The sequence below is a fragment of the Heteronotia binoei genome, chromosome 2 (assembly GCF_032191835.1).
Source record: "Heteronotia binoei isolate CCM8104 ecotype False Entrance Well chromosome 2, APGP_CSIRO_Hbin_v1, whole genome shotgun sequence".
Taxonomy (NCBI): Eukaryota; Metazoa; Chordata; class Lepidosauria; order Squamata; family Gekkonidae; genus Heteronotia; species Heteronotia binoei.
Genome location: NC_083224.1, coordinates 169648006 through 169671285, shown reverse-complemented (window position 1 = coordinate 169671285; position 23280 = coordinate 169648006). Strand labels below are relative to the sequence as shown.

The window sequence follows — 23280 nt, the reverse complement described above, 5'->3', positions numbered from 1 at the left end:
GGAGGGTCTTCATTTGGAAATAAAGTCATAGAGTTGAACTCCAAAGTGACCCCTTTTTGTAGGGGAACTGATACCTGTCACTGGAGATTGGTTGTAATTCCGGGGGGATCTCCAAACCAAATCTTGAGATTGGCAACCAAGGTGGGGACTGGGTGTGTGTATCTGCTAGGGATGCTTTAAAGGTAAAGGTAGTCCCCTGTGCAAGCACCAATCGTTTCCGACTCTGGGGTGATGTCACATCACGACGTTTTCATAGCAGACTTTTTTTACGGGGTGGGTTGCCATAGTCTTCCTCAGTCATCTACACTTTCCCCCCAGCAAGCTGAGTACTTATTTTACCGACCTCGGAGGGATGGAAGGCTGAGTCAACCTTAAGCCGGCTACCTGAACCCAGCTTCCTCTGGGATTGAACTCAGGTCGTGAGCAGAGGTTAGGACTGCAGTACCCATGGCGCAGAGTGGTAGAGCTGCAATACTGCAGTCGGAAGGAACCCTCTGCTCACAACCTGAGTTCGATCCCAGCAGAAGCTGGTTCAGGTAGCCGGCTCCAGGTTGACTCAGCCTTTCATCCTTCCGAGGTCGGTAAAATGAGTACCCAGTTTGCTGGGGGGGGGGGGAAGTGTAGATGACTGGGGAAGGCAATGGCTAACCACCCCATAAAAAGTCTGCCGTGAAAATGTTGTGAAAGCAAAGTTACCCCAGAGTAGGAAATGACTGATGCTTGCACAGGGGACTACCTTACCTTACCTTACTGCAGCTTTACCACTCTGCACCACGGGGCTGCAGGGATGCTTTAGGGAGCATCAGAAGTAAGTGTGAAACCATGAAAGCCTAAATACTAGCAGCTGAATGTGTTTAATTCAAGCAATTTAATTTTTTAAAAATAAAATTGTTTTCCGAGGGCTTATTAGGAGCTGCAGTGCCTTGGCGCTCCTTGGCAAGAGCAGGCAAAATATATAGGCCACGTTCTTCACAGTTACTCTGAAACGTTCTGAATAGAACTTTGTTGGTCTTAAAGGTGCACTTGACTCCTAGTTCGTTCTGAAAGAAAGGAACCTTGCTGAGAATGCTGCAGTGTTTTCCCTTTTGTTTCCATGAAAGGAGAGAAACTTCCTTTCTGTTTTGTTTTGTTTGTTTTAATGTGAAAACTGAAAAATTCAGGGAAGGGCTGTTGAGTATCTCGGAGTATGGCCAGACCTCTATAGTCTTATCCTCCTGGCGTGGCCCGGGCCCTACTGTGTGTGATGTGCAATCTGGAACTCGGAAGGGAAACTTTTCTGTAATCCTCATTTCTGGCACATGTACTTAGAATGTGATAAGATGATCTCTGGAGTTGAGTCAGAGAGCAAAAGTTAAGCCACTCCCTCCAATTAGTTGCCGCTTTGGAATGCACAGCTCCCATCCTCTTGCTAGAGACATGTTTGTGCTCCTTGTTTGACTAGCCCTCTTTACGATGCTTGTATCTTCAGGAGGAGAGCTGTTGAATTTAAAATACTCACTCCTGTGTTTATATGGTTCTTTTAAAAAGAACACTTACGTTTCCTGTTCTAAGAATAGAAAGAACACGCAGTCTTTCAGCTTCAGTTACAGTTGCTTACCGTAAATGTGTACCTGTGTACATAAGACTTTATTATTTAGAGTTTTTGCACAAGAAGGAATTAAGCCTTGTTTCAGACACACCTTGGGCATGCCTGCATTTTATATCTAATGTGCTGTTCAACCCCTGTCGGCTGCGTTCGACACGGTCAACCATCGGTTACTGACCCGTCGACTCGCCGATGGAGGTTTTAGGGAGTTGGCCTTACAGTGGCTTTCCTCCTTCCTTGATGGATGGGGACAAAGGGTGGCAATTGGGGGAGAGCTGTCCCAGAGGCACTCACTAAATTGTGGGGTGCCGCAGGGAGCAGTTCTCTTTCCAATATTATTTAACATCTACATGCGCCCCCTTGCCCAGATTGCCTGGAGGTATGGGCTGGGGTGTCATCAATATGCGGATGACACCCAGCTCTGTCTACTAATGGACGGCCAGCCTGACTGCGTCCGAAAAAACCTGGACCTGGCGCTGCAAGCCATGGCAGGTTGGCTCAGGCTGAGTGGCTTGAAGCTGAATCCAACGAAGATGGAGGTCCTTTGCTTGGGTCGTGGCGCTCTGGGAAGAGAAATTTCTCTCCCAGTTTTTGACGGTGTGTCACTGAAAGCGGCGCACCGGGTCAAGAGCTTGGGGGTTCTACTGAAGCCTTCATTGTCAATGGAGGCCCAGATAGCAGCCACTGCCAAGTCCGTGTTTTTTCATCTTAGACGGGCGAGGCAGTTGGCCCCCTTCCTCGAGTGCCAGGACCTAGCAACAGTGATCCATGCAACGGTCACCTCGAGACTGGATTACTGTAATGCCCTCTACATGGGGCTGCCTTTGTGCCGATCCCGGAAGCTGCAGCTGGTGCAGAATGCAGCTGCTAGGCTGTTGTTAGGGCTCCCGAAGTGGGAGCACATATGGCCGGGGCTGCGCGGGCTGCACTGGCTGCCGGTTGCATACCGAGTTCAGTACAAAGTGCTGGTTATTACCTTTAAAGCTCTATATGGTTGAGGGCCTGCCTACCTGAGGGACCGTCTCTCCCCATATGAACCCCAGAGAGCACTGAGGGTAGGGGGAAAGAACCAGCTGAATATCCCTGGGCCAAGGGAGGCTAAATTGAAGAACACAAGGGAACGGGCCTTCTCTATCGCAGCTCCACACCTGTGGAATCAACTTTCGGATGAAGTGCGGGCCCTGCGGAGTCTTGAGCAATTCCGCAGGGCCTGCAAGACTACTCTTTTTAAGATGGCCTTTGCTGAATGCTGAGCTAATGATAGATTCGCTGCTGTTGTATTCCACCATCATTTATTAAAAACCTGTAATTTAGCACCATAACTGTTAATTTTAATTGGAATGTTGATTTAAATGTTGGTTTTATAATGTAGTATTTATTGAATTATATGATTTTATTGTATTGAACTAATATGTTGTGAGCCGCCCTGAGCCTGCTTCGGCGGGGAGGGCGGGATATAAATAAAAAGTATTATTATTATTATTATTATTATTATTAAAGAGGGGAGCTGGATAGGCTTAAGGTATGACAATATATTGTAAAACGGATGCATGCAGCGTCACAGTATGGCTTAAAAAATAATTTTGCTTAAGAATGGAATAAGAGGTTATTTCAGCTCCTTCTTTAATCCTTTTCATTGGAAAAACAATTTAGGGTCATCTTTATTATAGACTAAGTGCCAATTTCATGGTGATTTAGCTACCATGGCTTTCCTCAGAGAATCCTGGGAACTGTAGTTGCTTTAAAAGGTACTGAGAATGTTTGGTCTTGCCCTCTTTAAAGAATTACAGTTCCTAACATTCTCTGCAGAAAGGAAGTGATCATTGGAAGTTCCAGTCTATAACATAGATATGTTCCTATAGATCAGGGATGGCCAAACTTGCTTAACGTAAGAACCACATAGAATAAATATCAGATGTTTGAGAGCTGCAAGACATGAATGTCAGGTGTTTGAGATCTGTGGGACAGGGAGGGAGGGAGGAAAATAGATGGGGAGAGAGAAGTGGAAAGAAAGCAACTTTAAATGCATTTTACAAGCTGATTTAAAGAGACAAACGCCTTTTCCAAGATGGCTGATGGGGTGTTGGAAGCTTTGAGAGCCACACAATGTTTGTGAAAGAGCCACCTGTGGCTCCTGAGCCACAGTTTGGGCACCCCTGCTATAGATCTCTGTACCCAGAGCACATTTGGCCTTTCATGTGATGTGAGACAAACCACACTTGTCTTGTGAATCGGCAGATAGACAGAATATACATGCATCTGATTAAAGGGGTGTGTTCTACCTTTAAGACATCTGGAGATGTTGGGAAATGTTTACTACAAAAACCTGTTGTCATAAAACTTTTCACATAAAAAATAATAACCAAAACGACACCTAAAATTTCTGTCACACATTTTCAGCCACAATTACAAGACAAACTACCTTTTCCAGTATATTCATCTATCTGTTAGCTACCAGATATTTGATTCTTTGCTGGATTAACCAGTAGATCTGTGGCAATCCAAATATTTAAATCTTAATTCTTCGTATATGCAGCATTGAAGCACAGGTAATGTGATCTACAACATCAAACTTTTTATCCATGGATAAAAAGGTAAAGGTGCCCTGTGCAAGCGCCAGCTGTTTTCGACTCTGGGGTGACGTTGCTTTCACAACATTTTCACGGCAGACTTTTTACGAGGTGGTTTGCCATTGCCTTCCCCAGTCATCTACACTTTCCCCACAGCAAGGTGGGTACACATTTTACTGACCTCGGAAGGATGGAAGGCTGAGTCACGAGCAGAGGGCTCCGACTGCAGTACTGCAGCTTTACCGCTCTGCGCCACGATAATCTTAAATTATGAGGCGTGTTTATGTAATTGCCACATCAAACCACAGATGGCGTCTGTTGGAATCTGAAGAGCCAGTACTCTTCTGTTTGTCTGGAATCGATAAATAATGTTCCTGATCATGAGAAAATGTGATTGCATAATATGATGGGGTTCTTCCCACGTTTTGTAATTTAGGCTTGTCGGTTTGTATTGGAACATCCATAAGCTCTGTTTTTTTAAATGAATTTTAGCCATTGCTGGGTGTCTTGAGAAGAGAACACTCTTCAGTGTTATGAGAAGATAATACTGATAACTAATTAGAAGTAGTTTCAGAGGTGGCTGTAGAGGTGCAGCAAAACATATTGAGTCCAGCAACTAAAAAAAGTCCTCAAATCTAACTAGAAGTAGGATTGTTTTTTAAGTCTCCTGCTTAAAAAACGATAACTGAACGTAGCAAGGCAAGGCATTACCTCCTCTGGGTCAGTCTCTTGGAATAACACAGATTTCCTCCTTAAATTAAATCCTGGTTCCTAACTCCCTCTAAACTGTGAAGTCTTTTGAGCAAAAATTCTGCTTTGTGAGCTACTGGCATTAAAGTTGTGAGGTACTGCATAAATTAGTTTGCTCTGGGGCCATTTTTCCTGAGCTAAGACCAAAATGTGTGAGCTGGAAGCTAAAAAACTAGCTCACGCTAACTCAGCTTAGAGGGAGCACTGGTTCCTAGTAATATTTAATATATCTATAGAGCCTGATCTTGTCAGATCTCGGAAGCTAAGTAGGGTTGGCGCTGGTTAGTATTTGGAGGAGAGACCACCAAGGAATGCAGGCCTTAGGGTTGCCAGCCTCCAAGTGAGGCATGGAGATCTCCTGCTTTTATAGCTGATCTCCAGCTGGCAGAGATCAGCTCCCCTGGAGAAAATGGCTGCTTTGAAGGGTGGACTCTATGGCATTGTGCCATGCTGAGACTCCACCCCTCCCCAAACTGTGCCCTTTCACAGATCTACTTCCAAAGTCTCCAGCCATTTTCCAACACAGGCCTAGCAACCCTAGATGGAGGCAGGCAATGGAAAACCACCTCTGAATGTCTCTTGCCTTGAAAACCCTATGGGGTTGCTGCGACTTGATGGCACTTTCCACCACCACCACCACCATATGGAGGCATAAGTTGGAAGTGACTTGATGAAACATAGCATGCACAGCAGAGGCTGAGGCTTACTGGAATATAGTTTGAGACTTGCTGATGTATCTAACTTTTCACAATTTGTGTGGGATTTTGCCCCCAGCGCGATAGCCTCCATCCTAAGAGCATGGCTAGACCAGTGCTCTGAAGACTTCCAGGAGCCACCCCATTACCTTTGTTTGCGGAAACTTCTGGATTATCTGACGCGATTCATGCCAGGGTCAGACCCAGAGAGAAGGGCGCAGCATCTGTTGGAGCAGCTTCAGAAACAAGAACTGGTGAATGACAGTAAGTATAGTATCTCCAGTTATCACAGAATGCAAGAATCGGCTCTTGAGCTCAGATACTGCTTATCATTGGACTGCTTCTATCCATAATGGCCCAGTATTGATTGGGTTAAATGGCATAATCAGCCACCATGGATTGTATATTGAATCATATGCTTGGGTGAACCAACCGATTGTTTATTTCTGCTCTTGTTTAGTAGGGTGAAAACCCAAATTTGACTGCCAAGTAACATGCTTAGTGCTGCTCAGTGAAAATTATGAACACTGGCATTTCTAAAACTCTGCTGTGCTTTGAAGTTGTTAGAATGACTGTATCCTTAATTGTTATTATTAGTGGCTGGCAATTTGCAAGTCTTCAAAGTAAACTCAGAGTCCTTCCTTAATCTGAGTCTCTTCCTCACACACACTTCCCTGCAACCAAACAGGTTTTTTGGGGATTGAGGCATTTATGTCATGAAATTTTGCTCCTTGACTGCTGTCGTGACAGAGAGAAATGTATGTGGCTGTTTTTTCCTATCTGAGCTGCTGACATACAAGGACAATAGGAAAATTTACGTTTACCGGGTCAAAGAGCCACTGAACCGATTGTGAACAGTAGTGACACTGGAATGCTGTGTGCATTGACAGGCCTGATAAACAGCCTTCCCCCTTCCCAAGACAGAACATTTCCTTTGGGCATAATTAGCATAGCTAGAAGGCTATTGGAACTGGTGTGAAATGAATCTAACAATATCCCCAGCCAGCTTTTGTGGAAAAACCGTAGGAAATGGACAGGAAGCGATAATGTCAGAGAACAGAAGAATGCAGTAAAAATCAGTGATTTTTTTCTATGTTAAACATCATTTCCTTGAACATTCCAGGAATGATGATCAAATCAAACTTGGTGCCAAATTAATTTACTTTTTTTTTTAAAGCTTTGCTGCATTGGACTTAAATGGTTCCTTTCATTAAAAAAATTCTCAAATCCATGAGGATTACTGATTTCTATCTAACCATGTTCTTTTCTGGAGTTGTTTCTAGCATACAAAACAAAGAAAATATAGCTCCTGAGTTCTATAATTAGATCTTTGCAGGATGAGTGGTTTTTCTCACAGAATCTCCTAGGTACAGGAGCTTGGCCAGTGCAGAATCTGTCTTTATTTCCTGCTGTAAGTGCTGGTCAGCTAAGATGCACATGCTTTAATGAGCAAAACTGATTTAAATCTTAAATAATGAAAGATAGCTTTGGGGACCATAGAAGCTGTTTATGTCTGTTTTTATATCTGTTGGCTCTGTTCACTTCATGAAATATATTTCCTCCCTTGTGCGCATTGGTGTGGTTTAACTAATCAAATTAACTTGTTTAACTAATTAAACATTTCAAACTTCTAAAAGGCACTGTCAGTTACGGCACTTTAGCACCAACATCTGCCAGAATCAACAGAACTGGGAGCTGGAGGGGCAGGCGGGCGTACCTTAGAGATGGATGCAAGATGTTCTGGTACAGGAATCCCCAGTCTTTCCTCCCCTCCCTACTTCTGAAGTTCAGGCTTTCCATGAATATGTGATGTTCAGCATGGGGCCTTGGTGGCTCTTTCACACATATTGTGTGGCTCTCAAAGCCCCCCTCTTTCCATCAGCTGGATTGGAGAAGGCATTTGTCTCTTTAACTCACTTCTCCAGGTCAAGCCATCTGGGGGCTTGGAGAATGCCTTTAAAGTTAAAATTGCTTTCTTTCCACCTCTCTCTCGTCCCTCTCCCCCATTTATCTTCACTCCTTCCTGCCTGCCTGCCTGCCTACTCTCAAGCATCTGATATTTATTCTATATGGCTCTTAGGTTAAGCAAGTTCGGCCACCCTTGGTGTATACTGTTAGAAACTAATATGGTATGGTGTGGTAAGAAGACTGTGCCCTTTTCACCTGAAGTTGGAAACCTTCAAATTTTGCATTTTTCATTGGCTGAAGTGGACGTTCTGTTTCAGTTTGGTATTCAGCATGGTAGGGCTTTATACTATTACAGGAAATTTACATATGCACAGACACTTTAATGAAACGTCAAGAAGTATATTTTTATCTGTTCTCACAGTTGTCTTATATTATGGTAGATGGGATCCTTGATGCGCTTGCCCTTGAGGAAGAAATGGAGATTTGTGGATCAGAGGAGTTCTCTGTTTTCCCAGAGGACCTTGTGGCAGAACAGCTAACCTACCTGGATGCTGTAAGTATAGAATACACCTCAGGATCATGCCTCAGGGTAAGGCAACCAAGATGATTAGGGGGTTGGAGCATTTTTCCTGTGAATAAAAGCTGGAGAGCCTGGGACTTTCCAGTCTAGAAAAAAAGATGGCAAAGGGGCAGCATGATTGAGGTTTATAAAATAATGCATAGGGTGGAGAAAGCAGAGAGAGCTTTTTCTCCCTCTCCCATAGTACTGGAACTCAGTGACATTCAGCAAAATTCCTGGAAAAAGGTTCAGAACAAACTTATTTACTCAATGAGTAATTAAACTGTGGAATTCACTGCCAGTGTAGGTGGTGATGGCCATGATGACTTTTTAAAAAAGATTTATGGAAGAGATATCTATCAGTGATTGTTAGCCATAGTAACTAAAGGGAACCTCCATATCCAGAGGCAGCAGACCTGTGAATACCAGTACTGGGAAGCAGCAACTGGAGAGGGCCTTGGCCTCTATGTCCTCCTGAACAGTTGGCTGGCCGTTGTGTGAAACCATATGCTGGACCAGATAGACCACTGGTCTGATCCAGCAGGCTCTTCTTATGTTCTTCTGTTCTCTTATCTAATGTGCTGCTATTAGTGAAGAACAAGCCTATGCCATTCTTTCTGTGCTGTGCTTACTTGTGTTATGCTGTGCTGAGAACCAGGCAAGTTGATCTTCTGTTCTTTATGGGCTTTTTCTGTCCGATCATCTGTATCTCTGAGGCCATTTGGCCCCTCAAACATCATAGTAAGCTCTGTGGTCTTTGCTTCTATTTTACTTATGTCTCTGGTCTGGCAGGTGCTTCTGTTTCTTATTAAAATGCAGGTGGAATTAATCATTGCATGGTGGAGCTGTAGCTCAGTGGGAGGGTGTTTGCTTTGCTTGCAGAAGGTCCCAGGTTCAATCCCCATTATCTTCCATTAAAATGAACAGGTAGGCGATGTGATAGACCTCTGACTGAGACCTTGGAGAGCCACTGCTACAGAGTAGACAACATTAATTGGTCTGATATGCCAATTCATAGGTTCATAGATGTTTAACCAGACTGTATGGTAGCACCTTACTGGATTACTTCACTTCTCATGTCATTCAGTGCGTGATGAGAGCACACTTCTCTCTACTGCTTGAGATGGAAAGCAAAGTGGTGATGGTGGAAAATGCTGTCAAGTCAGAGCAGCCTTATGGAAACCATATAGGACTTTCAAGGCAAGAGACAAACAGAGATAGTTTGCCATTACCTGCCTCTGCGTAGCAACCCTGGACTTCTGTGGTGGTTTCCCATCCAAGAACTAACCAGGATAGATTTTTGTCGATCTTCATACCTATTGTATTTTTATCTCACTCTCCTCCAAAGAGCTCAGGGTGGCATGCCTGGTTGTTGCCCCCTGCCCTGCAGGAGCAGGAAGTATTTCAACAGCAGCTGCCATGCAGTAATAGTTACATTTGACAAACAGCCACATCAATATTTGACAGTATCTCGGGGCTGACAAGTAGTCCCAGTGAGTGTAGGCAGTATCTGAAAATGACTTAGTATACAATTCAACAAATTAATTGAAGCCAATTGAGTCAGTCAATTCTGGTGAATCCCAGTGCTCAAAGAGACCTTTCCCATACACTGGATGCAACAACGGGGATCAAAACATCTGCAAAAATGTTCTAGAAAGCTGCAGCTATGTAAGAAATGTGCTCAGTTCAGACACCATATCAAGCGACAGTTTGAGCTAACCCATCATTAAGAACCCAAATCATGTTTTTGGCATCCTAATAAATAGATACGCAATGGTTTGGAGTTTACTTGTCTGCTTTCATTCTATACGCAGTCTTCCAATTTCAGTGATGCAGGAACCTTTAGAAGTCAAGTGGTGGCCATATCCATGGTTTGTCCGTTCAGACATCAGGCCAAAGCATGGCTTGAAAACCCACTTCACACCATGGTTTCTGATTTGTTGTCCTGTTATAAACCATAGTGCAAACCATATGTGCTGTTGCTGGGGTTCCAGTGAGAACTCAGGCCACTGTGTTCTGGACCAGTTGTAACTTCTGGGTCCGTCTCCAGGGCAGCCCTGCAGAAAGCAAGTTACAGTAATCTAGCCTAGAGGTGACCATTGCATGGATTACTGTGGCTAGGCCAGGGCGAGACAAGAAGGGGTTCAGTTGCCTGATCTGGTGCAGCTGAAGAAACCCCAGTCTGGCATTGTTTGTGATCTGGACCTCCATCGATAAGGAGGCATCCAAGAACATACCCAGGCTCTTAACAGTGGGTTCTGGTATTAGTGGCACACCTCAACCCTGAATCCAACCCCCACCCCAGAACCTCCATCTTAGATGGATTCAGTCTCAGCCGATTCTGCTTCAGTCTCAGCTGACTCAACCATCCAACTATGGCCTACAACCCTTCAGCCAAAGTATTTGGGGTGGTGTCTTGCTGGCCATCAATCAACAGATACAGCTGGGTGTCATCAGCGTATTGATGGCAACCCAGCTTGAAACTCTGCATCAGCTGGGCAAAGGTGCTAAACAACATTGGGGAGTGTATTGCCTCCTGAGGGACCCTACATACCAAGAGGTGTCTCTCCTAGCACCACCCTCTGTCCCTGACGTTGGAGGAACGAGGTAAGCCACTTTAAGTCCACCTCACAGACTCCTACTTTGGTGAGGCGATTGGCCAACAAGTCGTGGTTGACTGTGTTGCATGCTGCTGTCAAATTAAGCAATAACAGCAATGCTGACTGGTCTTAATCCTGCTGTCTCTGGATATTGTCTGTGAGAACAACTAGTGCAGTCTCCTTGCTGTGGCCAGGGCGGAAGCCAGACTGGAATGGTTCTAGGGCTGATATATTCCCCAGGAAATTCTGGAGCTGCTCTGCTACCAGTCTCTCAGTTACCTTGCCCAGAAACGAAAGATTTGAGGCCGAGCTGTAATTGGATGGCTCAGTAGGATCCAGCAATTCTTTTTTTAAACAGTGCTATCACTAGCCTTTTTTAGTTCCCCTGGGTGGACCACTGAACAAAGGGATAAATTGACAATGTCTGCCAAGGGATCCCATATTCCCTCACCACCAGCTTTCACCAACCATGATGGAAATGGGTCTAAGAGGCAGGTGGTTGACTTAGCAGCACCCAGAATCCTGTCAATATTGGCCTGAGAAAGTTGGCTGAAGATGTCAGATGCAGAAGCCAAAGATAGCCAAGGGGCTGTTCATCGGTTTAAATATTACACTAAACCGTAGTTATCCTTCCTTAATCATGGTTTGATACATACAATGTGTGAATATTTTTATTCAGTTAAAACTATTTTTCTGAAAACTATTGTCCCATCAGTTAGATCTGCTCACCTTCTTAGTATTCATAGTAAAAAAAGTTCTTCATAACTTTGAAGATGGGCAGAAAATATGCTCAGAACTTCTTCAGAATAGTGGCTGATTGAAATGGTCATTTTAAAAGATCTATTTAAAGTGTATACCCACTACTATAACAAGTGGATCGTATCTAGGCTGAAGAGATGAACTTTTCCAGTGTTCTTGCGTTGTTTAAATACACAGAGACTGAAAATCCACATATCAGATATCGCCAGTGTTGCGCATGGGCGTATCTGATAGCACACCTTGCTTTCAAAATTGCTTGATTTTGGGTGGAAAGGATAGGTGCTCATTTCCTTCTATGCAACTGTACTGTTCAGATAACATAGCAGCACTCAATATATGAACAACACTCATGGATGTCCAGCTGGGAGCATTAAAAGGTTTATAAAAATCAGAGTAGGTTTTTATGAAAGCACACTGCCAGAAGTCTGGTCTGTTAATGCAGGTTGTAAATATTTATCTCATTCCATACAAAAACAGTTTGGCTGCTCTCCTCTCTACACTAATGGATAGAACTCAGCATTATTAATGGGATTCCAGCTGTTGGATTGTTCTTCAATTGATACTATTACATTTCAGAAAGGAACCAGCTTGCCAGAGATTCCAGATTCAATAAGTGAACCGCTTACCCAACAATAGCGTAAACAAGATAAAAAATGATGAAAAAAATAACACCATGGGTGGCATGCCAAAGAAAGAGTTAGTATGTAAATGCTAAACAACATTGAGGAGAATATTGCCCCATGAGGGACCCCACATACCAAGGGGTGTCAAGGTGATATCCTCTCTCACGGTCTAAGGAGTGTGTCAAGATGATAGCCTCTCTCATAGACTCCTACCCACAAACTCCACCCCACGGACTCCTGCTTTGGTGGACAACCACCTTGAACTCAAACTATAGTGTTTGGCGTAGCAGTTCTCACTGTTGAGGATTCAAGCTTCTAGTAGGGATTTCTCCGTGTGGGCAGCAAAACAGAGTTCAGACTGTGTGCATGGTTTTTCCCTGTATGCATTTTTAGGGCCACGGCCAATGTGGCAATGATGTTCTGAGGGTGAATTTGTAAGAGCCATGCCTTATCTGTAGTAATTGCTTTGTTCGACTGCTTCAGACCAACACGGCTGCCCACTTGGATTTATCTGTAGTAAAATACAAAATGATAAATCGGAACTTGCGTCGGAATTTTTGAAAATGCCTGCATTTGAAACAATGGCCTGTATTTTATCACATTACTTAGTGAAGTTTTAAAGCTTTGCTTCGGATTTGGGAGCCTTCTTCATAAGGAAGTGGATCTTTCACCAAAGGAAGAGCCACTTTTATCTGAAGGATGCTGAAAACTTTGCTGAGCAGAGGGATACAATGCAGACTAGTACTTTTAACTGGAATTTAGCGCTCTTGCTTGATGGCCTATTTTTTTGTCGGTGTTCTTCTAGAAACTGTTTAAGAGAGTGGTACCGCATCACTGTTTGGGCTGCATCTGGTCTCGGAGGGATAAGAAAGAAAACAAGCACTTGGCCCCTACCATCAGAGCCACCATTGCACAGTTCAACGCCGTGACCAAATGCGTCGTTAGTACTATCCTGAATGGCAAGGAACTGAAAACACAGCAGCGAGCCAAGATCATAGAGAAGTGGATCAATATTGCACATGTAAGCAGCCATTGTTAGGAATGGGCATGAACCTAAATAAAGGCAGTTCAGGATTCATGGCAACCCATGGACCAAACCCCAAACTGAGTTGGACTCATATGAACCAAATCACTTTGGCAACTTTGGTTCTTCCTTTCTCTTAACCACAGCTCACCATGGCCAGAAGAAAGGGGGTGGGGTCATCCTGGAAGGGATTCCCTTTCATGTTTTTCCTGGCTGCAGCTTGCCATGGCCAGGAGAAAGGGGGGGGGGATCATCTTGGAAGGGACTCCCTTCCATCTGTCTCCTGGCTGTGGTTTGCAATGGCCAGGAGAATGGGGATGGGGATTGTCCAGCAAGGGGCTTCATTTAACCCTTTGGTTTTGCTCCCTCCCTGAAGAGACAGGAAGCGAAATCTAACGGTTGCCAGCTATTTAATCCTTTGGTTTTGCTCCCTGTCACTTTGGGGGGGGGGCAGGGTTAAATGTGTCTCCCAGGGGGCATTTTATCCCTTCCTTTCTGCTGACTGAACTATCTTTGGCTCCTTCTGCAGCCCATTTAAAGGGACTGCGCAAGGGAGCCTGAGACAGCTAAGCGGGCAGAAAGAGACTGAAGCCCCAAACAGCTAAACCGAGCCTGCCAATATCCATTAAATGTTCAAGAACATTGGTTCCTGAGCCCCAAACTAGCCCAAGTCTGGTCCAAATTTGGCTTGTGAGCCTGTTCATGTTCCATTGTTCCGAATTTGGCTTGTGAGCCATTTTGTTCCATTTCATTCCTTGAATTTCCAAAGAAAAGGGGTAATTACAAAATGGTGGCGGAAAGTGCTGTTAAGTGGCAGCTGACTTATGGCAACCATGTAGGGGTTTCAAGGCAAGAGGCAAATAGAGGTGGTTTCTCATTGTCTATGTCTGCATAGCAATCCTGAACTTCTTCAAAGGCCTTCCATCTGAGCACTAACCAGAGTGGACCTGATGAGGTCAGGCTAGCCTGGGCCTAAGATCTGATGAGGTCAGGCTAGCCTGGGCCATCTAGGTCAGGGCAGTTATGAAACACACCAGGGCAGTGCTTCCAGGTGAATTATTTTCGGCAGCCATTTTTTCAGTGATCCTGGTTTCTACTCCTGGGGTTTAGGGTAACTTGTGAGCCAGAAGAAGCTGAAAGGTATTGACCTTAAGGACAATGAGCTTTCTGGCTGAGCACAGATTTGACTTCAGGTCTTCCTGGTCCACATTCAGTATTTAATCACAACACAATAAATGATCACCAGGAAATTCTCCTGCACAATCCCACTGCAATCAGTATGTTCTAGGACCATTGTCTTAAGTGCTGTCTGTCAGAGCTGTAGCTTTTCCTTCTTCATCACAGCTGATAAGAAGCCTCTGCATACCTGAGACATGAGATTGGATCCCACAGAAAAATTCTGCTTACAAAAGGGGTGGTGCTTTTTCATACTTTCCCTCTCCTGCTATAGATCTCTGGCTCCTCACATTCCTGGTGAGGGGCTGTCTCTTTGTAGAAGCATTTGAGGGGGCATTTGGTGCTGCAAAGGGAGGTACTTAGTAGATACATGCATTGAGATTGTCTGAAGCACCCTGGAAGGAGGTGCTCCAAACTGTAGTCATGTGCAGATGATCAAACCTGGCACAGCCCCAAGGCATTTCAGTACCTGAAGTGGAAAATTCAAATGGCACCTTTCCTCTAAGTACTGGAAGGGCCATGGCTGAGTGGTAGAGCATCTCCTTGGCTTGCAGAAAGTCCCAGGTTCAATCCATGTATCTCCAGTAAAACGGACCAGGCAGCAGGTGATGTGAAAAACCTCTACCTGAATCCCTGGAGAGCCACTGCCAGTCTGAGTAGGCAATACTGACCTTGATGGACCAGTAGTCTGATTCAGTATAAGGCAGCTCAGTGTGTTCATGAGGAAGTCCCAATTTGCTGATAGAAATCCCTCCTGTCATCAGAGATTTACTGTGGGATGGAAGCCAGCTTTCTGTTATTTTTTGTAAACAAAACCTAGTAGCCAGTAAATATCAGTGGTCTAAAGTTCTGCTTAAACTGCCATGTTTTTTTTCTGAGACAAATTCCTTCATGCTAGTATGGTCAGCATCAGCAGACATTGGCTGTTACGTTAGTTAACAAATTTTTCTCTTTCTGTTGCCAACACTTCTCCTCCTTTCCATGTCCAGAACCTTCCATACATGAAGGGCTCCAAGTAACTTGGAAGCTTTCAGAGTTCCTTCCCTTGCTGTTGGTGGAGGCAGAGTTTAGATATAGCAGGAGCAACATGTGTTTAAGTACACAAGGTTTAATTCCCTTCAGTTTGGCTTCAGAGACCCACATCCTCTGGCATTTAAACTGGAAGTAAAGAATTGACTCAACACCATCAGTGCAAGAAAACAAAGTCAGCAGTGAAGAAAACAAGTATAAAGTTCCAAAACCTATATAACATGTTTTCAGAGACAGGGAATGGTAAGACAGAATTTTCCCCCTTCAAAAAGCTCAGTATTTGTTCAGGTGGTTTTTAGCCGTAAGAATTTTTAGCAGCTGAGATACCAATAAAACAGTGGTTGGTTTGTCAAATATTTGTGTTTAACCTGTCTTCTGTCTCTTAATAATTCTTTTTTTAGGAATGTAGGATCTTGAAGAATTTTTCCTCTTTGAGGGCCATTGTTTCAGCTCTGCAGTCCAACTCCATATATCGGTTAAAGAAGACATGGGCATCCGTCGCAAAGTAAGACTTCCTCTGAGGGTTGTACTGTGGGCCTAGGACCTTATAATTAAGGTTGCCCATTCGGGTTAGGCAATTCCTGGAAATTTTGCAGTGGAGCTGGTGGGGGGGGGGGGTGGAGGAACCCAAGTGGGGTATAATGCCATAAAGCCCACCCTCTAAAACAGCCATTTTCTCCAGGAGAACTGACGACTGTAGTCTGGAAACCACTTGTATTTCAGGAGATCTCTAGACTTCAGGTGAAGATTGGCAACCGTATTTACAATATGTTAAAACACATTAAAAATAAAGTCATATTAACTAGTGATAAATGAGATGAAAACACAAAAGCTACAACATGTAAGAACCACAGTGACAGGGAGAGGAGGGAAGCGATAGATGCACATTTTAAACACCAAGGATTTGAGTCGACAGGCTGGGATGTGCCTGATGCCTGTTGATGAAAATGGAGAAGGAAGGCAAAATACACTGTGTAGCTAGCAAGGAGAGATCTCATCGCTCAGGGTTTCAAGGACGCTTGGCCTGGCAGCTTTGATAAAAGTCAGAGAGTATTACTTTGACCAGCTTTAGTGCCAGGAAATGCATGGAGCTGGTCTCTTTGTTGTGTCTGAGAGGTGCCACACAAACTAGTTTGAACCCAGACTTCAGTGTATGGAACATGGAGTTTCCCTCATTCCACCTGTTCCTTCCAGACTACTGGAAGATTGTTCCCAGGGTCACTGGACCCACATAGTGTTGGGTGCTGGAAGGACAAGGGATTAAATTGCTCCTTCCTCTCTTCTGCAAGCACAGCTCCACTTAATGGGGGATTGATTTAATCCCCTTATCTCTCTCCTTACTCCAGCCCCCGGCCTCCGTTCCCATTGCTGTTTCTCAATGTCCCGTGATCCCAGGAAATAATCTTTCCAGGGGTCAGAAGGGGCTAGAGAAAGAGAGAGAGAGATGATGTGCCTTCCATTCATAGCTGGCTAGATACAGGCCACTGAATACCATCCCTGGACCACCAGTTCAACACCAGCAGTTGCCTTGAATCGTGACTAAACAGCAGTAAGGCCATATCTCCAGTCAAACAAATTAGCTGACGATTTGTATGTCAGAGAATCTTGAATTCACTTCACTTTTCCGCTGCGCAGGGATGGCGTGCTGATGTTTGAAGAACTGTCGGAAATTTTCTCAGACCATGACAACTATCTGACAAGCCGGGAGTTGCTAATGAAGGTGAGAAACAGCAGATGTGTCAATGTCGCACTGGTTCTTTACTTTTTAAACCTTTTGAGAAAAGTGCATATAGCTTTGTCTCCAAGCACTCTCCAGCAAGTTGGTGTCTGTCGCTTGAAAGTTAGGAGTTGCAGCTGACTCAAGGGCGACCCCATCCATGGGGCATTCCAGGCAAGAGATGAGCAGAGGTAGTTTGCCATTGCCTTCCTCTGTGTTGCAGCCTCAGTTTTCCTTGATGACCAGCCCCGGTGAGCTTCAAGCTCTAATGAGCTTGGCCTAGCTGGGCTATTTGGGCTGCCCTCACAATTAAACAGAGGTAGAAATTTTTTGAAACTGTCCATCAAAGTGCTCAATATCTTAGGTGAGCAAACCTCTGGGTGCCGCTGCATGTTTTTAACCCAAGTGGTCCTTTTTCTTCTCTCTGAATTTTTCTGCTATTCCGTCAGGAAAATCCTAGCAATTCACAGCTGCAAAAGCAAATAAAATAGGCTGCTGTTTTTGTTGCTTTTTTTTTTTTTTGAAGAGCAGCCTGCCAAATAAATCAGTCTCCGTTTGTTAGCAGAAGTATCCGAATGGGCACCTGTTTATAAGGATCTAGTCCTATGAAGGGACAGGGTCTTGTTTCAGCAGCAAGCATTGCTTGATGGCCAGTTTGAGATTGAAGAGTGGTGGTTGAAGGGCTGAGGCCTCAGTATGGTACATCACCATGAGGCCCGCAGGTTGATCTTGTTTACTGTAACAGATCGTAACTGAGGTGCCAGATGGCCCTTCTCTAGCCCAGGGACTCAGTTAAAAGGAATACCAGCATTTAGAAGATATGAAGAAAGAAAGCCAATAGGACTTGGGGGGCTATCCAGTATTTCACTCATGGCGCCATGGCATATGAGCCTCTGCCAGCTGGACAAAAGACCTTCATACACTGATCTCAGGGGTCATGGTACAGGTTCATGTCCTTGAGGGCTAAAAATGCTGAGAGAGCCAGAGATGACCACAGGCCAGACATTCAAGGATGTTGTAGAGAGGTTCCACTTTTGTGGGATGGCAAATGCCTTAGTTGTTGTGGAAGAAGGGGGACATAATTCTGGGAGGGGAGAAAGCACTCCCTTATAATGATCCATCGATATTCTGTCACGGTTAGGAGATACTTGTAGAGAGGATATAGAGTTCTCATAGTGGGAGATTCATTGGTTAGGAACATAAAGAAATGGGTTTGAAAAAAGCTTGTCTGAAGTTTGTGGACATGCTGAAAATAATGCAGTGTATGATGGAGGATGAGTCAGTATTAAAGTACATGGCAGCTCCAGAACCGCTGGGAGATGTAGCCATATCCTGATGAAGAGTCAAGAAGATCTCTTCAGAAAGCTTAGATGTTATTTAAAACCACTGTATAGTCGAGCGGATTGAAATGTTCGCTACAGATTAGAAAAAGTGTTAAAAAAATTGCAATGGATTGCCTGTGTGCGGTTATCTAGCAATATCAAGTGAATCCACAGAAGACAGGGCTTTTATTAAATGACAGAAAGAAGCAAGTTGGCAAAGGAATAAGCAATCATTTTCTTTAAAAATCCATCAGGAGCTGAAAACCAGCTTGGGAGGTCATAAGATCTTTAGAGAGCAAAGGTATGAAAGGAATAAAGGAGAATGTGGAAATTGCAGAGAAGCTAAATGAATGCTTTCAACCAGCCTTCTCTGTGGAAAAAAAAATGGAAGAGAGACCCACATCTAGACCATTGTTTTTTGGGGAGGGTGCTTGAGAAACTATGTCAAATTGCTGACCTCTGCAATTGTGGCTAAAAGCAGCTGAGTGAATAATGGCAACGGGTTAATTACTCTTGTGCCCAGAAGACCAAAAAGTGTTGTGAAATATGGCTCCCATTCATAAAAATCATCGGAAAAAGCAGTCTCTGAGGCCTGGACTGCTGGAATGTTGAAACAAGCATTCTCATTTCCTGACTTGTCTCCTTGTTAGTCAGCAAACCAAAGAGATTAGTCATAATACTCCTGATTCAAGTGAATTAGAAAAACACCAGATTATTACATAATGGACGGGGGAACTGTTTATTACCATCTATTTTGAAAGTAAAGGACAAATAGTCCATTAAATTGTCCAAAAATGAGCAAGTTTTATTCCAGTTATGCTTGATTCAGGGAAATACAGAGGTCGGCTGTACTCTTCAACTGGACTAGAAGTATTTTGTAAGCGCTCTTGGCTTGTGGCATTTTGGCACAGGCGTTCTTCACAATGCCAGCATACACAAAAGCTCAAGCAATTCGCCCCCTTAAACAGGAACTTGAACCACATGCTTTCTGGACCAGAGAGAAGAGTGTATAGTTTTCAGTTTGTAGAGAAAATGTTTGGCAGGATGTTCGGTGTGGTATCTTCCATTATTTGCCTTTTTCTTCCACCTACAGGAAGGAACTTCTAAGTTTGCAAATTTGGACAGCAGCGTGAAAGAGAACCAGAAGAGAACTCAGAGGCGGCTTCAGTTGCAAAAAGATATGGTGAGTTCTTAACTTCTTCCCTGAGGAAATCAGGATATGAAGGAATTATAGCCCCTATCAGAAGCTGCTGTTCTCTCCAACCAGTACGAAAACCTAACAGATATACTTTTGTGTTACCTCATGGTTTTAGAATACACCTTGGCCCCGTGCAGACAATACTTTTGGATCCTGTTCCATAAGAAAAGCCTCCCTTTGCTCAGGGAAAATGCTTATGTTAGTGGAATGGACTCATGGGATCTACACTATAATGTGATTAGCATTAGCCAAGCCTAGATCCAAAATTTGCTGTTTAGAGGCCATGTACAGGGAAACCCTGGGGGAACGTATAGGTCACTTCACAAGCAAGGCTACGGCCAGCCTTCCTGCTACATCAGGCAACACTTCAGAGAGATAGAGGCTTGGCGATTTCCTGGTAACCAACAGATATTTGTTGGCATGCTTCTATCAAATGATACTGTCAGGTATAAGGGGAATAAGAACTAATGTGTTAAAACTGAAGATCATTAATCTGCGTACTATGGAAACCCCTCCTTCCTTTAGCAGTAATTTGAGAAATCTACCCTGAGTCCTGGGTAGTCCTGGGTGGGAAAAGTGCTGTGGGTCAAGATAGTGGAGGCCAGGGGACTAACATTTCAACATAATGAACACACATAGATAAACATGTGAAGTGTCTATCAAAGTCAGGCAGAAGCTGTCCAGTCTCAGATGGAGGTCTTTCACATGACCTAATGCCTGATCCTTTTTTCTGGAGATGCCAGGGATTGAACATTTAACCTTCTGCATACAAAGCAGATGTTCTGCCACTGAGCTATGGTTTCTTCCGGTGGCTCCAACCTGGCTATGACCGTCTTTGTAAGGAGAGGCAGGAAAGCTGCCCTAGCCATAATTTGCTATACATAGTGGTAAATCTTAACTGTAGTTAGTACAAACCTCCTTCAAGCCACTGTTTCACCTGCTTAACTGTGGTTTGTTATATGCAGTGGTAATTCTTAATAGTGGTTAGTGCAGACCTCCTTCAAACCACAGTTTCACCTTCTTAACTATGGCTAGGCATCTAGATATAATGCTTAACTATGACGAAGGAGCACAAACCATGGTTAGATATCATATATATACAGTATGTGGCCCTAGAGATATCGTATCCAAAGTGCTGCAGAACATTCTGATTTCACAGCCAGGATTGATTTAGGTTATCTGCTGTCCTTTCTCCAGTTCTTGCTGTCTTCTGTTCATATAGAGGTTAGTGATCTTGGAAGGTCAGGCAGATGTCTCTTCTTCCAGCCTCTCCTATATTCAGCAGACTCGTACTGTCTAGAAAAGGAGCAGGGAAATTGCTGTGCAAGAGAAATCAGCGGAGCTCATTATACTAAGAGATTGTCCTGGAAGAAAATAGAATGTTAGTAAAGATGAAAGCAGTATTAGGAGACCAAGATAATAGGGCTATATAAGACAGAATGTGCAAAGAAAGGCTCCTGGGAGAATTCTTCCCTTGCTTTTCTTCCTAGAATGCTTGATCATCTGTGACTAAAGACAGACAGTAGGTTTTTTAGAAGAATTGAATCAGTTGTTTCCTGTGATGTACGCTTTTATTTCTATTTCCCATTGTGGTCTCTGATCAGACAAGTTTTGCAAGTTTTAAAAGGCACTATAAAAAGCCTTCAAAACCTGTGAAGTGCTCAGCTTAACTACACCTTAGGCATAAATGTGTGTATTAAAACACTGACAGTCTCTCCTCCACCTCAGAAAAACAGCTTTGGAGTGATTAAGAACAGCCAAACAGTGGGGAATCTCAAAATGCAGTTTTCCTGCTAGCTTCTATACCCCACTCCAGTGATGTTTCAAACCACTGGTATGCTGGAAGTGCAATGGGGGTGACTTGACATGCAAAAATTAATAGGGAAGAAGTTAAATACTTCTCGCTGTTTGTGTCTCTTTCTTACTTGGTTCTCTTCCTGAACCATGTGAGAGCCAGCATGGTGTAGTAGTGGTTAAGAACAGCTGGCTCTAATCCAGATAACTGAATTTAATTCTCCCCTTTCACATGAAGCATGCTGAGTGACCTTGGGTCAGTCACAGTTCTCTCAGAACTCTCTCAGTCCCTCCTGTCTCACACGGTCTCTGTTGCGGGGCGAAGAAGGGAAAGGCGATCATAAGCCACTTTGAGACCCCCTAAGTCAGAGAAAGTAGCAGGGGATAAAAACCAGCTCTTCTTCCAAAACTGCTTTTCAGAATGCCTTAAGGAGTCTCAAGGAGGGGAGGGAGCACTGGAGGTATCTGATGATATGTCTGTCATCTCTTTTCATCTACAAATCACTGTGTGTCCAACCCATTTGATGGAAAATGCCTCCAAATCTATTGGCTCCCGTGGAGACCATTCTACCTGTTGCAGGTGGGGGCAGGATTCATCCTGAGGTATGGAGGGTTCTGTGTACTGTGCAGACTGGGAGTGTGGCAGCAAGGTATGTTGCTCTTGCAGCAATGCCCTATGCGCCACAGCTGGGGCCAGAGCATGGGTACATTTGTCTGACAAACACATTGACTCTTTCTCTCCAGTTTGCCCCAGCTTTGTACAAAGAAAGTTCTTAGGAAGGGACTTTGCTCTCTGAAAGTAGGCAAATAAACTGAACAAAGTGTGCCTTGTAGTATTGGATGTTTGGATTATTCCTCATATGTTTTGGTTGCCCCGGGAGCCTTTGGACTAAGGTTGAGAGGTACGTTTTCAGTCAATCAGTTGATAAACTGTAATAGACTTGAGAGATTTGGACAGCGGGCTCCCTAGAACAGGGGTCTTCAGCCATTCCAGATGTTGGACCCGTTGTGCCGCAAGCTCATGCCAACAAGTCATAAGAATCGTGTGACATGACGAAGGGGAGACAGATATATAAATTGGGATAGGGAATGCATTCAAAGCACCAGGTTACCACATTGCAGAATCAGCCAAAGGTCAGAGGCATGGATGATTCCTCTTCATCAAGAGACTTCACCTTATGGTCCCCTGCTGCTGTTCTTGTTATGTGATATGTATTCTCTATGCAGCAGCAAAACAACTTTGAAGGGGCTCATCATGACCCAGCAAGAGGGCCTCTGTGACCTACCTGAGAGCACTGACCCATGGGTTGAAGACCACTGCTAGACCCCTCAGGTTCATGGCAGGAATGTACGTGATCCTCAGCAAACCAGTTGCCAACTGCCAAGAGCCTGGGTGGTGATCTTGGATGCCCTATCGATGGAGGCCCAGATCACAAACATTGACAAACTAGTGTTTTTCCGATTGTGCCAGATTAGCCAATTGGCTCCTTTCCTGTCCCCCTTTGACCTGGCTACAGTAATCCATGCAACGGTCATCTCCAGGTTAGACTACTGTAATGCCCTTTATGTTGGCCTACCCTTGTGACTGACCCGGAAACTACAACTGGTCCAGAATGCAGTGGCCTGGGTCCTTACAGGGACCCCTTTGACAGCATATATTCAACCAGTGCTTTGCCAGTTGCACTGGTTCCAGGTTGAATACTGGATCAGGTTCAAAGTTCAGGTATTAACCTTTAAGACCTTAAGCAGTCTGGGACCAATGTACCTACAGGACTGCATCTCCTGGCATTCCCCCCCCCCCCAAGAGCATTGCACTCTGGGGAGTAACATATCCTGGTAGCCCCAGACCAGGCCCTGACACTGGCCTGGTGGAACTCTTTGCCTAGTGACATCCACGCCCTGTGAGATTTGGTACAGTTCCACAGGGCCTATAAGACAGATGTTTCACCAGGCCTATGGTTGAGGACAGCA

At 44.3% G+C, this 23280-nt stretch overlaps 1 protein-coding gene across 3 annotated transcripts in view; it reads left to right on the top strand.

Moving 5' to 3' along the window:
* RGL1 (ral guanine nucleotide dissociation stimulator like 1) overlaps positions 1-23280 on the top strand; it is a 153129-nt gene that overhangs the window by 105520 nt on the left and 24329 nt on the right. For all 3 annotated transcript variants that reach the window (XM_060232409.1, XM_060232410.1, XM_060232408.1), the window contains 6 exons: positions 5680-5864; positions 7949-8061; positions 12855-13070; positions 15680-15783; positions 16914-16998; positions 19411-19500. In XM_060232409.1, the coding sequence (XP_060088392.1) occupies positions 5680-5864; positions 7949-8061; positions 12855-13070; positions 15680-15783; positions 16914-16998; positions 19411-19500 (793 nt within the window). The remainder of the gene's footprint in view (positions 1-5679; positions 5865-7948; positions 8062-12854; positions 13071-15679; positions 15784-16913; positions 16999-19410; positions 19501-23280) is intronic.